At 42.0% G+C, this 16,679-nt stretch overlaps 2 protein-coding genes across 2 annotated transcripts; both read right to left on the bottom strand.

Moving 5' to 3' along the window:
* Positions 1 to 6,440: 6,440 nt before the first annotated feature.
* LOC120662637 (60S ribosomal protein L13-2-like) lies at positions 6,441 to 10,917 on the bottom strand. The gene is made up of 5 exons (XM_039941743.1): positions 10,912 to 10,917; positions 10,449 to 10,563; positions 7,329 to 7,462; positions 6,768 to 6,926; positions 6,441 to 6,665 (listed from the first exon to the last, which is right to left on the bottom strand). Exons 1-5 carry the CDS (start codon positions 10,915 to 10,917, stop codon positions 6,441 to 6,443), a joined length of 639 nt encoding a protein of 212 aa, XP_039797677.1.
* Positions 10,918 to 12,108: 1,191 nt separating this feature from the next.
* On the bottom strand, positions 12,109 to 15,317 carry LOC120660517 (ASC1-like protein 1). The gene is made up of 6 exons (XM_039939068.1): positions 14,833 to 15,317; positions 13,503 to 13,729; positions 13,256 to 13,411; positions 12,969 to 13,154; positions 12,638 to 12,822; positions 12,109 to 12,543 (listed from the first exon to the last, which is right to left on the bottom strand). The coding sequence occupies exons 1-6, from the start codon at positions 14,986 to 14,988 to the stop codon at positions 12,512 to 12,514; spliced, it is 942 nt and encodes a 313-aa protein (XP_039795002.1). The 5' UTR covers positions 14,989 to 15,317; the 3' UTR covers positions 12,109 to 12,511.
* Between the last annotated feature and the right edge of the window lie 1,362 nt (positions 15,318 to 16,679).

Genomic DNA, 16,679 nt, shown 5'->3' with positions numbered 1-16,679 from the left:
GAGAGAGTGAACAGAGCTTGGGAGAGAAGAGAGGATAAGGTCAGCACGTGAGTGGAGAGGATAAAGGGCCTGCCACTCTATGACAATATGGGCCCACAAGGGTTGGTGGGAGTAGAGTGCAGCCAAACAGGATGGAAAAAAATGATGGAGTGGACCTGGATGGTGGAGTGGAGCTAATTTTTTTGGAGTGGAGTGCTTCCAAACAGGCCCTAACAAATATGTTCAATTTAGTACTGAAAGAATGACTATCCGATCAAAAACTGAAAATGAACACTTATGGACAACAATTTATCATGTAACTTTGCGCCCTTTGTGTGGTTGAAGTTTTACAGGATACGTTTTTAAGTCTAATTATGTTTCTGTGCACAGCTCTAGCATTTTGCAGTAGCTAGATTCTCTGCTTAAGTTAACGTGGCCATTTTGCTGAACTTGTTAGGTAGTCAACAGACTCTGACAATTCATGTATCATGTCCACAAATGAAACAGAGCTTTAGCCTTTATGCGCTTGATAAATGGCTGATATCACATTTGAGGATGCGCTTGTAGGTTTAATGTTTCACTATTTGAGGACGCTCTTGGTAAATCTGAAGGAAGTCTGCAACTTGCCATTGTCAATGGGCAGCTGAAGTGGCCAGCAGGACCTAACCCTCCTTATCCTGATGAGCTTCGCTAGTTTGTCATCAGGATGCTTCAGCCTCAATCTGCAATGATCCATCACATTGGTGATGTTGTTCTTCATGTTGACAAGCTCATCACAAAATACTTGTCCTAAAGCTTCTAGTCTCCATTTGTCTTATTTCTTTGTTACACGAAATGAATATGGTGTAAGAAAATAGGCCAATGCTTGACATCATTGGATTATTGCATATGCGCAAAATTGATTCCTTGTAGAACTTTCAGATTGCTATCGACATCAATCTAATGTTTATGTTTTACTCAGTTATCATGTAATGTCAAGTGAACATCAAAAGTTGCTATATGATATATGTAACAGCATGAAAAGCCTACGACTATGGACAAATATGTCAGGTTCTCTAGTTTTTTTAATAATTAAATGCTCCATTCCGATACGTGTGCCAATTTTTCTTTATCCTAAGTCAAAATGACCTAGTTTATAAAATAATAATATTGATCTTTACAATACCAAATAAAAGCACCATGTGAAACTATATTTTGTAGCTGGTTTAATGAAACTAATTTGTTGTTGTAGATGTTAGTGCATTTTTATAAACTTGATCCTTCTCCTGGTGTTGATTTTTCCAAAATGGTACGATCTCTGCACGGTCTCCCTGTGACTTCATCCTCTCCAGATGATGCTCGTGGTTTCTGGCTTATCGCCTTTTTTGCCCGTTCAAAGCTTAAATTGGATGAGACAAATGTTGGTCTCATTCTCCAATCGGTTCTTGGGGGATTTGCCACTGATTTTGCTGTGGTTGAGGTGAAAGATTGGATTTTTAAATTCACAGTTTCCTCAAAGTGGCTTACTCAGTTCGATATCTGGAATGAGTGCGGTTGTGTCTGCTTCCCTTGGAACCAATTTTCACTGGATTGAAGTTCGATCAAAGAAGCGCACCTTTGCTGATGCCGTTTGTTCATCTCCACCTCTTTCCGGTGCAAATCATATTCCTCTGGGTACATCACAAATCCGGAGACCATCAATTTTTAGTCGCCTAAATTCTGATGATTTGTGTAGAAAGGTTCTACAATCTGATCAATTTTGTTTCAACGTGAAGAACACATAGAAGCGGAAATCTAGCGTCAATCTTGATTTGAATTTGAATACGGCTCCTTCAGTTAATTCCAATGGGCCTCTCCCTAGTTTTCGCCCGTAATCCTTTAAGCCCAATGGCTGGCCCATGTGTAGAAACTGTGTACGGTGCACCTCTTGCTTCAGATTGGAACATGGTGCTCTTCACTGTAGATTTTTGCCTCGATTCCCGAGTTTGCACTTGTCAAGCAGCTTGCCTTCCTTCCCGATTCCTGTGAGCTCAGGTTTTTCCAATACATGGTTCTCCTCCCAATCCTCTCTGACAGCTGGGTAGAGTGGTAGCAATCCTCTGTGTTTCCTGATGTAGACTAGGCCCAATCTTCCGAGAGGTAGGGTAAATTCGATTGGTGGAGTATGTGACGTTGGCGATCCGGCTTCTAATAAGACATGATTCAAAGTCCCGCAACCGTTACACCACTGCTCCGTTGGTTATCAACCAAGCACAACTTGATTGACCTTGCCAAGAAGGCTTTTCCTGCAAGCGAATCAAAGAACACAAGCAAGAAAGTATAAACACGCAATCTGAAATTGTAAATATAAATGAAGCAATGATAAATATGGGGTTCAAGCTCTTATTACAAAAGGACTAATTGACACAGTGGAGGAGATCAAGAACGGGGGCCCTGGATCACTGTAAAAGGACTTGTCGCCACAGTTACAACGAATCAATCTCAGTTTCACAAGAAAAACTAGAACTAAACAAAACCCAAACCCTAATGTGGTGGCGGCTACTGATTATATGAGTGTTGGGGCGTGCATAACCCCCTAGCCACGTCCATCGTGGACTCCAACACGATACACGGGCCAACAAACCAAAAGATGGTGTCGCGACACTATGACAGATTCTGGACGTCCCCTTGTTTCGACGACTCCCGTTGGCTCCGAATGAATTTGAGCCTCAAACTGGTGACATTGGAAGCTCCTTGAAATTATATTTCCATCAATATAAAGAGCATCCAAAACGGACTCCGTATACGGCCTGAGCGTCGATTTTGGTGTGGACTGCTCCTGGACTCCGAGATGGACTCGAACTTGAGTTTCTCTGGGCCTCCACCTTGGAGATTCGAACCGAATCAACCTCGGGCCTCCTTCTTGATTTGAACACCCTAGATGGTCTTGTAGGACTCCATGCCATTCTCCACCCATGTCCATATCCATGGATGTCATGTTCTCATCATCCTCCCCTTCTTGACGAAAAGCCGTCCTCGGCGTCGATTGTGCTTGAAGGTGATCCTGCACAACATGAAGGAAAGCGAGGTTGCCAAAATAATAGGAATGTACAATATTATGAGATATATTATGACCACATATTCGAAGTTGCAGCCCATCTTGGCCTACAAACACGTAATCACCTCGATCGGAATGCACATGATCTTTGTCAATACCAGCCTGCAAAAGATTAGTACTAACAAGAAACATATGCTCCCCTTCTTTAGGTTCAACTTGTTTCTGTAAAGCAAAGCCAGAGGAAGTTGGCATATTGATTTTATAATCTCCGAATTGATCATGATGTTGCTCAACAGAAGGAAAATTCAGATTTGTACAAATATAAACTCGTTGTATCATATAATGACCTTTGTTGTTGTCTTTACCAAAAACATGATATGTGTGTCTAGAAAACCATGACAAATGAGAATATGCATAAAGTTTCTTCTCCAAATAACTAAGATTGCATAGAACATCAAATTCAAGTAACCCAAAGTATTCAAAAAAGATAATAGTTGCAGCTCATCAATATCACTAGCATTATGAATAACATATTTATTTTCAGCATAAGTGTTCGACTTCAACGCACATATAGTATTACCATTCATCATTGGTGGCATGGGTATATCAGCATGCAAATCATCTTTATCACAAAGAACATCAAACCGAACATTTTGTGATAATTGAAAATCAAGCGATGGTTCAACAAATATTGGTTGTATCATAGCATGAGTGCTGGAAAAATTTAGCACGTCAAGAGAACTCTCACCTTCTATGAGTTTAGCATCATTGTTGCTCTCTTGTGCATCGGCTATATTAGGTGATGGTTCTGGTTTTTCACATGAGGTTGTGAGCACCTCACATTCTATCACGTCATCCTCACTCTTTTGTAAGTGATCCTGCAAAAGGTTAGGCACAATAGGAGGAATAACAAGAGACTTATCTAGTTGATGCACCTCGTCATTTGAATTAGTTACCAGAGATGGGTTAACAAAATTTTCTCTCATAACTATTTCATGTCATCCCAAATTTGCGGTTTATCTAATGGACCTAAGCTCTTCCACCAAGTTAAAGCAGACAGTCGCAAAATACTAGCGGCATTGTTTACCTTTTTCCTTGGACACATAAAGCGAGTAGCAAATATGTTGTCTATTGCAATTTCCCACTCAATGTACTCGTCAGCACCAATACCATCATAAGTTGGTGGATATGAAGAACCTATCATTGTTAGAAGATAGCAACAGACAACACAAAAGTATTATCCCTGTCAACTAACAACTACTAGGTAGTGGTGAAACTGGAATGCAATATCTCAAGCGGCTTATCACCATCTTGCAAGTGTTCTTACCAAAGCCAACAGATGGCACAATCAATTGTCAAGCTTGGGTGTAACAGTTGCAAGGTGAACCTGTGCTGACAGAAGTATGTATGTGGAGCTTTGGGTAGGCATAATATGGTAGCAAGGAATATCAATAATTCAAATCAGAATTGCAAGACTGAAAAGTAGTCCCAAGCTAGTCTATTTTGCCGGCCTAATCTCGTCTTTGACCTAGTTCAAGCAAACAACTATACACTCGGCACAAGGACCCAAAAGGATGCAAGCACTTCTGAAATTCTCTCTTCTTTTCCTTTTCCGTTTGCTTCTTTCCTTCTCTTTCTCTTTCTTTTTGATGTCTTTCTTTTCTAGGTGCGGCTTTTCTTTATTTTCTTTTATTTGCACCGTTTGCCTTTTTCCTGTATCTCTTTTTTTTCTTTAGCCAACTCAAAAAAAAAATCCACAAAGGAAGGTATAGCTGCGCGGCAACCAAAACACTTGGCTCAAAAAGACACGCACCAAACTGATCAGGCGAGGCTTCCTGTGACAACTAGCAAACTGATCTGAAAATATAATGAGGTATGCGTGTGCACAGGAAAAGCACCTTGGGACTTGAACACAAAAATCTAAATAGGAATTAAAGGGTTCCTACAGCAACACGATGGGGTGATCTGCCAACACACGGACTGAACACGACTCAAACTAAACAAGACTCGACCAGACACGGCAACACGATGTGGGAGCGATCTGAGAAGGACGATGAGGGATTTTTGTGGACTTTAGGTCTGAAACAAAACTAATCTAAAGAGGGAAAAAAATACGATAATACCTCACGGACAATCTGAAATCCTGTTACCACTTGATATAGACTAGACCCGATCTTCCGAGAGGTAGGGTAAATTCGATTGGTGGAATATGTGACGTAATTTTTTTTTCTTCTTTTAGTTTATATAATTAGTAGGGGATTACTCCTCCTGTTCCTTAAAAAAATCGAGTTTAGGATGACCCACCTGCGATAAATGAGGTGGCATGTTTCAAAATTTTTGGAACCAAATATAGAGCTGCTGTTGGAGAAGGTAGTATGTTCTGTGCCTAAAACTTTTTAGAGAACTTCCAATCCGGAATTATTAGGATTGAATATATTAGGTACTCTTAGAGATGCTCTGACAATAGGTGAGTCAGTAGAGCTCACGCATTACCACGATGTATTGCCATGTAACATTACGATTTAACTTGCTTTCGAAAAGAAAAACATTGCGATTTAATAAACAGTTCCTAGTCAGAGAGATCAAGAGGCAGTTCCTTGCAGTGCTCGTATTGCCATGTCAGTTCAGTGAATGCCGTGGCGGAGGCAGGATTGAGTCGAGGAGGGAGGGGCTCTCCTCCTCTTCTTCCTCCAACCTCTCCTTCCCTCATTCTTCTTCCTCAAATTTGCAGTGCTCATATTGCCATATCAGTTCAGTGAATGTGAGTCCTCTGGTGCGCGTGAGCATGCTGATGCCAGGACGACGGGCGTCAAAAACGTTTTCTGCTGCTTATATGTAGTAATAAATAATAACCAAGCCAGTGACGGACGAACATGGACCTACTAGTACGAGTCCCAGCAGCAGAAATTACTGGCTACAGCTTCTACACAAATACTAGTTAGTTTGTCAATCATGATCAGGATTTGTGCATAAATTACTACTAAATGTTTGAACTCAAACAAGTCAGCCGAAAACTAGGTTCCTTGTCTAGTCATCCGACCGGGAGCCCAAAGATAAATCGAGTTTTCCTGCCAGAAGGGCATGAATATGAGGGTGGCACAAGTGATGAATCCACATGCACATCGATTTGGGAATATGATGATTTGAGGCAACAAGGCAATCCCAAAATCAACATCACAAATCTTATGCAGGCAAACTTCACCAGCTATAATGAATTTTCAGAGAGGCAAACTTCATGACAGGTTAAGCAATTCAGAAGCGCAAGAGGGCAGGAATCCGATGAACCACTAGATAGTTGAGTACGCAAATGAGTGCCAGGTATCAAACAATACAAGGACAGCAAAACAATCCGCTGGTCTCTATTTTCAGGAACAAAACAAAACTTAGAACAAGCCCTTGGCTGTAGCATTAACTAGAAGATACTATATCCAATATCCCGTCCGGTTTACTTCTTCTCTTCCTTCTCAGCCTCAGCAGCCTTCTTCTGGCGGGCACCAAGGTGCTTCTTGTTCATCCTCTCGAGGCGGAGCTTGCCATAGGCTGCAAACGACTTCATCTCATCGCTGACCTTCACAACCTCAACCGAGCGCTTCTCACCACGAGTAATAGGCATGTAGTCACCCTGTACCTGGGTGGCGCTGGCAAGCTCCTCAGGAGTAGAGTCACCAGCCTGCAATGGATGTAGATGATCAGAGATCATGTCATAACTCATAAGCTGTAAGGACAATGTCTTCAAGAGAAGATACATTCAGGAAACGGATTCTAGCCATACCTTGACCTTGCGAGCACGCCTTGGGAAGATAACCAGCTTGGCCTTGTATGTCTTCAGCCTCTGGACATAAGCCTGAAGCCCCTCAAGTGATTTGTTCTTGCGGCAGTGATCCACAGAAATGCCAATGGTTGGAGCAAGCTTCTTCGGAATGCCCGCAGCCTGCAATCACAACATAATAACTTTAAGCAACAAGGAGAGTAACAGATGAAAAGAGTGGCCCATAAGCGATAAACTAAATGATGGAGAGGATAATAACTGAGAAAAAAAGCCTGTAGCACCACAGCTGAAATAAAACTGACATGGAAGGAGATAATTCCACGCTAATGACTACTAAAATTTGCAAACATTAGCAGACCTGGCATGCAAAAGAACACATATCTACCTTAGAGAGCAAGCATGAAAACAGAAGTTGACACAAAAATAACTCATGCTGCGCATAAGGTCTACAAACAGCAGCAAATTATTTGAAAGTAGAACCATTAAAACAAACAAGGAGATTCAAGGGAAAAATGGCTCAAAAGCAACTCAGATGGAGGGAAGAACAATGAACAAATGTAGCACCTTCAGCTCCTCAAGAGTAAAGCCTCTCCCAGCCCTTGACTTCATGTTATACTTCAGAGTCTGGCATTGAACAATGGGGCGAAGAGGTCCAGCAGTTGGGCGTGGGAATATCTTCGCAGCCTTCTTTTGACGAGCTGTGTACACAAGATAGCAGGGTTGAAATAGAAAGCTGTCAGTTAGTATGAGAAATATAAACAAAAAATTAAGACATGATAATAAGCTGCTGGTAAAGATGCATCATGGGTGCAGTTATCTAGTAAAACAAGGGAATTTTTATTTGATCCGTTCATTGGTAGCATATTAGCATAGCAAGTAAATCGGTGTACTGGGGAGTGTGTTGTCCCTCAACACAAGCTTGTGGTGGCGGACTTTCGTCTTCGGGTACGTGTCCACTGGGACAAACATGCCAATATTGCGAGAACAAAGTGGTGGAAGCTTAGAGGAGAAGCGGCACAAGCGTTAAGGAGAGGATGCTAGGTGAGGGGCCTTGGGAAGAAGGAGAAAATGCAGATGACATGTGGCTAAAGATGGCAACATGTGTTCGGAAGGTGGCCTCAGAGGTGTTTGGCGTGAGTAGGGAGGCAAACAGGAGGGGAAAGACACCTGGTGGTGGAACGACGAGGTGCAAAGGGCTATTAAGGAGGAGTGTTTCAAGCGCCTCTACCTTGACAAGAGTGCAGCCAACATCGAGGGCTATAAATTAGCGAAGAGGGTTGCAAAGCGAGCTGTGAGTGTAGCAAAGGGTAAGACGTATGATGACCTGTATCATCGGCTAGGCACGAAAGAAGGGGAGAAGGACATTTATAGGATGGCTAGGATCCGCGAGCGGAAGATAAGGGACATCAACCAAATCAAATGCATCAAGGATGGGACAGATCGACTGCTAGTGAAGGATGAGGAGATCAGGGATAGATGGAGAGAGTACTTCGACAAGTTGTTTAATGGGGACAGTAAGGGCCCTACCCTTGAGTTAGATGACTCTTTTGACGATACCAACAGACGCTTTGTGAGGAGAATTCAGGAAGTAGAGATCGGGGAGGCTTTGAAGAGGATGAAGGGAGGTAAAGCGATTGGCCCTGATGGTATCCTCATTGAGGTGTGGAGATGCCTAGGTGACAGAGCAATAGTATGGTTGACTAAGCTTTTTAACCTCATTTTTCGGTCAAACAAGGTGTCGGAAAAATGGAGGAGAAATATATTAGTACCTATCTTCAAAAACAAGGGCGATGTTCAAAGTTGTAATTACCGTGAGATTAAGCTGATGAGCCATACGATGAAGCTCTGAGAGAGGGTTATCGAGCATCGCCTAAGAAGAGTGACAAGTGTGACCCAAAACCAGTTTGGGTTCATGCCTGGAAGGTCAACCATGGAGGCGATTTTCTTAATACGACAATTGATGGAGAGATATAGGGAGCAGAAGAAAGACTTGCACATGGTCTTTATTGACCTCGAGAAGGCATATGACAAAGTACCGAGAAATGTCATGTGGTGGGCCTTGGAGAAGCACAAAGTCCCAACTAAGTACATTACCCTCATCAAGGATATATACAAGGATGCGACGATGTTTGTCCGGACATGTGATGGCGACACCACTGACTTGAGCCCTTATTTATTTGCTTTAGTGCTGGATGAGATCACAAGGGATATACAAGGTGAGATCCCTTGGTGTATGCTCTTTGCTGATGATGTGGTGCTAGTTGACGAGAGTAGGACAGGGGTTAATAGGAAGTTAGAGCTGTGAAGACGCACGTTAGAGTCGAAAGGGTTTAGACTTAGTAGGACCAAGACCGAGTACATGATGTGTGATTTCAGCGCGACTACGCATGAGGGGGGAGACGTTAGTCTAAATGGGCAAGTGGTGGGCCAGAAGGATACTTTTCGGTATTTAGGATCGGTGCTACAAAAGGATGGCGATATTGATGAAGATGTTAAGCATAGAATTTTAGCTGTCTGGTTGAAATGGCGTCAAGCTTCTAGCATCCTTTGTGACAAAAGGGTGCCACAAAAGCTAAAAGGCAAGTTCTATAGGACAGCAATTCGCCTGGCGATGTTATACGATGCTGAATGTTGGCCTACAAAAACTCGACATGTCCAGCAACTGAGTGTAGCAGAGATGCGGATGTTGCGGTGGTTTTGCGGGCACACAAAGAGGGATAGAGTCCGAAACGAAGCTATTCGGGATAGGGTCGAGGTGGCACCAATTGAGGAGAAACTTACCCAACATCAGCTGAGATGGTTTGGACATGTCCAACGGAGGCCTCCTGAGGCGCCGGTGCATAGTGGGGTTCTTGAGCGGGTCGATAATGTAAAAAGGGGTAGAGGTAGACCTAAACTGACTTGGGATGAGTCGGTTAAGAGAGATCTTAAGAATTGGAATATCTCTAAAGAGATAGCTTTGGATAGGAGCGCTTGGAGACTGGCTATCAATGTGCCTGAACCATGATCTTTATTTCTTTTGAGTTTCATCTCTAGCCTACCCCAACTTGCTTGAGAAAAAATACTATGTTGTTGTTGTTGTAAGTAAATCGGTGTACTACAAATCGCATAATCACATAATCAGTGTACTAGAAATCTCACAGCATCATGATTGGTGCTAGATATATGCCTGAACTAACAAACTAATTAATTATTTAACATAACAGACATAACATAGAAACACAAATAAGTAGCTATGACCCACCTTGCTGCGGGGTGCATTAGTTATGTAGGGGCAAGGAACAGCTAACTGGTTGCTACTGTTTTCAAGATGACAAACTACACATTCAAGGATTTCTAGTGCGTCAATATGCATACCAAACTGTATCTTTTAACTGTACCTTTACCAACCAATACAAGACCAAATGTAATAAATTGCAAACAAATAAAGGTAGCACAGATTGTCTATCAATTACAATGAGACTATTGCATTGTACAAGGACAAGACGAACTATTTATTGCTAGACCACTACTTCTGAACTGCATCTAGAGCATAGCTTATCATCAGTTGATCGCATAGATTGCATACATGACACGGGACCCCGATAAGACTTCGATTCAGTTCTCACGACAGCAAAGGGGGGGGGGGGACTCAAAACGTGACAAATTGGAGTTTAAAACGGAGGGGAGAAGAGATGAGCTCACCGATGCGGCGCCTCTGCTTGCGAGCGGGCCGATTGAACCATGTCTTGACATAGTTCTGCCAGTGCTTCTTGAAGTGCCCATTGGGGATAACGTTGTTGTGCTTCACCTTTTCGCCCTATTCCTCTCCTACCTACCTGCAAATCAACGCAACAACCGATCTAAGAACAAGTAGCCGCCGGCGCAGCAAGATCCGCACGAGCACTGATTCTCAGCACCACAGAACGTAGGGGTAGGAGGGCGGCGGCGGCGAGCGAGCGATCGATCGTACCTAGCGAGGAGACGCGATGACGGCAGAAGAGACTGCGGGGGGAGGGAGGGTTTTGGGCTATAGGGTTGGGTAGACGGCTGAGATCTAACCTCGACTAGCACAGGAATGATGGGCCACAGTGGGCCTAACGGGCCTCCTTGGACACGAGAAAGAAAATATTTGGAAGGCCCATATACGGTTGGATGATGAAGATACCCCCATGGCCCCGTTCGGTTCTGGGCCTCTTCTCCTCCTCGTGCCACTTCTTCAGGTTCCTAGCATCCTATTTGGCTTTCATTTTTTTTCAGGAACACTAATAAACATGTTCAATTTAGTACTGGAAGAATGACTATCCGATCAAAAAGTGAAAATGAACACTTCTGGACAACAATTTATCATGTACCTTTGCGATACCCTTTGTGTGGTTGAAGTTTTACAAGATACGTTTTTAAGTCTAATTATGTTTCTGTGCGCAAATGAACACTTCTAACATTTTGCAGTAGCTAGATTCTCTGCTTAAGTTAACGTGACCATTTTGCTGAACTTGTTATGCAGTAAACAGACTCAGATAATTCATATAGCATGTCCACAAATGAAATAAAGCTTTAAGCGCTTGATAAATGGCTGATATAACATTGACTCTTTGTTTTAATGTTTCACTATTCGAGGATGCTCTTGGTGAATCTGAAACGAAGTCTGCAACTTGCCATTGTCAATGGGCAGTTGAAGTGGCTAGCAGGACCTAACCCTCCTTATCCTAATGAACGTGGCCAGTTTGTTATCAGGATGCTTCAGCCTCAACCTGCAATGAGCCATCACATTGGTGATGTACTTCACGTTGACAAGCTCTTCACAAAATACTTGTCCTAAAGCTTGTAGTCTCCATTTGTCTTATTTCTTTGTTACATGAAATGAATATGGTGTAAGAAAATGGGTCAATGCTTGACATTATTGGATTCTTGGATATGCGCAATATTGATTCCTTGTAGAACTTTCATATTGTTATCGACATCGATATAATGTTTATGTTTTACTCAGTTATCATGTAATGTCAGTTTAACATCAAAAGTTGCTATATGATATATGTAATAGCACCAAAAGCCTATGACTATGGACAAATATGTCAGGTTCTCTAGTTTTTTTAGAGAAAAAATAATTAAACGCTTTGTTGCCATACGTGTGACATTTTTGCTTTGTCCTAAATCAAAATGATCTAGTTTATAAAATAATAATATTGATCTTTACAATACAAAATAAATGCACCATGTGAAAATATTTTTTTTTGCTGGTTTAATAAAACTAATTTGTTGTTGTAGATGTTAGTGCATTTTTATAAACTTGGTCTAAATAAGAAAAGTGTGGAGCAAGGAATAATAATATATTTGTGTGGACAATTGTGGCAGCAAAACAGAATAGTGCAGAAACAAGAGTGAATAGCGTGACATACTTACATTCTTCTTGGCAAGTTCTTCCCAGTACCTCCATCACAAGCAAATTACATGATTTGAAATCAAAATCAACTGTATAGTTACAAAATGAATGAACAGGAGATTATTCTGTATCTTTTACAAATGCTGATCGATCGACTGAAAAACACAAAGCACTTTTCTTTCATACAAGGACATGAGTGTGCAGGTGGTTTCAGTGGAAATTCACAGACGAAGGTTTCCATCTTTGATGCTGAAAGAATGATTGTCTAATGAGATCTAATATCTGCATGTCTTCTGTAAAAGGGGGGAAAACGGCTTTCAGATGGTGTGCCATGCAGCAGGGAACACCAGACATAGTTCTTCAGTTAAGCATTCAACCTAAAAAGTTAATCTTCATGCTCATCTTCGCCTTCAGAATCTGTGCAAGATTAAGTTCTTTTTAGTAAATCGATAAGAAGATGCTGCCGAAGAGAGATCTAACCGTGAAGGAAAAGGAGAGAAAGATCACTGACCGGATCGAACATCATCACCAACACGTCCTTTTGATTGAATTTGTTTAACTAGCATCCGCCATATTAGTATCCACCAATATATGTGAAGAACTAGGAGTGAGAACAGAAGACAATTGAAAACATAGTAGTATATGGGGCCGTAAAATCGATGCTTATTCTTGTCCAGGGTCAGCAGGACTTCATAGCTGGGAAAACAGATATGAGATCAGACCATTAATAAACAAAATATGCTACAGCGATTTTTGTGGATTAATGCTTCTTTAAAGTACACTGATGAACGACAGATGTAGCACTACATGCCAGAGAACCTAAAAGCTGAGTTGTTGTTTACCTTGTGCTTCTTAGAATCCAAAAAGGGAAAATAATGAGGCGAAGAAGTATCCACGATGCAACAAAAAGAAGAAATGCCACAACAGCTAGCCACTCGCAGCTACTGTACTTGGCCATCTTCCCAATCTCCAGGAATATATCGCTTGCATCATGAAGGGCTAAAACAACAGAGCCGACACGAGCAAATCTGTTTAATAGGCACAATAACAACACATAGGTCATGATGCTGGCGTCAGTTTGTAACAGAATGGCAGTCACACACCCCTATGAAAACTTCTAGAAACATACCTGAAAATATAGGATAGAACAATCAGAACAACAGTTGCTACATGGTGAGACATTGAAACTCCAAAATCTGAACGTCTTGTTTCCCAGAACAGAAGAGCAAAGATTGAATATGTGTAAAATCCAGCAGCATACATGTAGACAGCTTTGAGCTTCAATCTGGAAGAGGGAAAATTCAATGTTGAAGCATGGATCTTGTTGGGCAAAAACAAAATTGGACAGAGGAAGAAAAGGCCTGTTTTCTACTTACTTCATCTTTTGATCAGGCCAGATCTGATCACCAGGCCCTACCCAAAAGTATCTGGTGTTCTTAAACCATGGCTCATTGTATGTTACAGATAACGAAAGCACCTCTCCAGAAAGAAAATAAATAAACTTCCACGCTGATTCCTTAAATTTATTGATTTTCTTTCGACTATCATCTGTTTCAGAAAGCTTGTCATATCCCTTTCCAAATATAAGTCTTCGTGCTAATATCTGCAGATATTATGAGAAGGACTAAGAAATCTTCATGCAAGGAAATACTGGCATAACACAGGTATTGCACACCACCATGTAGTCATGATTGCATCTACCTAATTTGAAATCATTTTGCTCAGATTGTATGGTTGCAATCTGATATCGCAATAAATGTGACACATGTATGACAACAAACAAGACAAGTACATAAGGGCAGAAATTAATTCGGTTTTGTTCTTATTTACCACGACAATAACATTGATTTTGCAGTAAATAATGTAAAATTAAGGGGATGCTTAGATACCCTGTATAACAAAATCCGTTTGCTGTGAAGTCTTTGGCATGCAAAACTAGTCAAAGATTGTTTTATGGTAACTATCATTCTGATAAGTCAAAGATCGTTCTACTGTTCCTTTCTGTTTTATTTTCTTTTTTTTTGTGTAAATTACATTGTATACTAACATTTAACACCAGACAATAGATCCATTGCCACTTGCAAGCCAACTACTTTAGTCACCCTGCATTTGGTTAGCTATAACCAGTAACCAAAAAGTTTCTAAAAAAGTACAAACATGATGTGTAGACTCTAGACTAACAGAATAAAGATGGCTTAGACATTTTTTTTCTCTAAAGTGCTTAGGCGTGTAACCTTAAGGAAAAGAAGATGTAAATGGCATCTAAAAACAGGCCTCGTTACAACCAACCAAACAAAGGCAAGTAGAACAGGACTAAAACGTTGTACGCAAACCTTTCCCAAACACACAGCACCAACTATATCAAAAGATGGACCATGATGTAGTTTACAGTTTCTACGTACTAATTCATTCATCGAGAATTTGGTATGATGGTTGTTGCATGTCAAGACCTTTCAAGGCCGGGATTCTTCCTTTATCTAAAAAATGTCAAGACCTACACGATTGCAGAAAATGAATGCAAAAGGAAACTGCTTTTATGATCTGGTTGAATCCGACTGAACAATGACCAGCTCCAGAATCGCCAGACTACCAATCGAAACGAAATCGAACGCCGTTCCATTTCGGACCACGACCCGGGACATTGAAATGGCGTAACTTAGCACGGGCATTTCGGATCCAAGAAACCTGCACCAAGCAGCTGATTACCTCGAAGACGAGTCGGTCGAGGAGGAACCGGACGGCGGGGAAGAAGGCGACGAGCAAGGGGAGCACGGCGAAGTCCCCATAGGTCGGGTAGGCCTCCGCCTCCCAGTCCACCGGCGCCGACGTGGAGCCCAGGAACAGCTCCACGAGCGCCGCCATCGAGGGGGAGGAGATCCAAGAATTCGAGACCAGTCCTCGGATCCAAACCACTCCGGCAACCAACAGGAACGCGAAATGGGCGCGAGATTCGGCGCCGGCACGGCCCGCCGGCGTCCCTAAGCCGATCCAAGCAGCCGCTGATTGGAGGTAGAGGCGAGTCAACGCGAGCGACTATGAGCTGGATGGAGGTGAGATTTGGAAGTGGAGGAGGGAACGGGGAGGTCGACCTCACGGTGCTGAGAAGTGAGAACAAGCAACGGAAGCGGACGAACTGGCGCCTTTTTCTGTGGGGGCGGCAAACAACGCAAGAAATGGGAGGAGGATCTCGATGGGACATGGGATGGGACTGCGCGAGATAAGATCTGCGCGCATTTCTCCATAAAAAGACGCATTTCTCACTTTTCAATAAACCATACAGTTTAAAATTTAACTAAAATAATATAAAAGTAACATCGTTCATGACATAAAATAAGTACAACTACATCAGTTATAAATATATTTTATAATAAATTTATTTGAAGATGTAAAACTCATACTATATTTATTATAAATTTGATCAAATTCAAACTAGCTTGATCGGATTTTATAATTTTATTCTTTTTACATACGGAAAAAGTAGTAGTGAGTAGTAGAGCAGCTTACAAAACTTTCTGTGAGTAATAATTTAAAAACTGCAAGCAAAACTGGGAGTACACTTCCTATACAATTTAAGAACTACACAGATTAGAAATCCGGAACGGCAAAACAACAGCTTAGAAACAAAATTTTTATCTGAAAATCTATACAGTTTCATTTTACACGAATGACTTTTTATATGTCAACTCTAGAAACATGATAAATTTGAAATATATATAAAAGTACAAGTCATGCACTCGTACCACGGACTCACGTTAGGCCGTTTGGGCTAGATTGGCGTTCGAGATTCGGCCTGTTCGGCACTCTCACATAACACTGTAGCTACAGCGCTGCCGGGTTGTCCCAGGGACGTCCTGATCAAACAGGAGGCCCAGGCCCAATGCAAAATATTAAAATGGATCTTAGTGGTTCTAGTGGTATCAGCATCTATCTAGGCTGACAAGTGTCGTGGTGATCTAGAAGTGCTCGTGATCCGTGGTCATCTCACGACTCGTGTCTTGCGATCAGCGTCAGCGAGTCGACACCGCGGCCACCTGTCTCCGCGAGGCACGATTGTTAGTACACGACAGGAGATGAGGTGGGGAAGGTCTTGCCTTTTTTTTAAAAAGAATGTCGGTCTTGCCTTCGGGAGTCGAGCGTCGCCGCAGCCGCCGAGCGGAAAGCTTGGGTGTTGGGCGATCGACAATCGGAAATATATTTTTTGACTTCTAGATGTAATTTGAGTCTCTTTTTTTTTTTTGCTACGGATTGAGTTGCAAATTAAAGAAACTGAAACCTTTTATATTACCATACATAAGGTATACTTTATTTTTTAGGGTCCTTCAATTTTGGGAGCCCTGTTCGGTCGCACAGCCCGCACGAACCCAAGGACACCCTGCTAGGGTGTTGCAGCCAAATCAGGAGTCCAGTGCCAAATATTAAGATCGGCCAAACTGGGGGTCTAGTGCGAAATATTAAGATTGGATCCTACTCCCTCCTTCCCCGTTTATAAGGCATGGTGGAATATGACACGGTCTTCTAAACAACACTTTGACCATTTATTTATCATATATTAT

This window comes from Panicum virgatum, chromosome 2N (assembly GCF_016808335.1).
Source record: "Panicum virgatum strain AP13 chromosome 2N, P.virgatum_v5, whole genome shotgun sequence".
NCBI classification, from domain to species: domain Eukaryota; kingdom Viridiplantae; phylum Streptophyta; class Magnoliopsida; order Poales; family Poaceae; genus Panicum; species Panicum virgatum.
The sequence above is the reverse complement of the archived record's forward strand: the minus strand, read 5'-3'. Positions and strand labels throughout refer to the sequence as shown.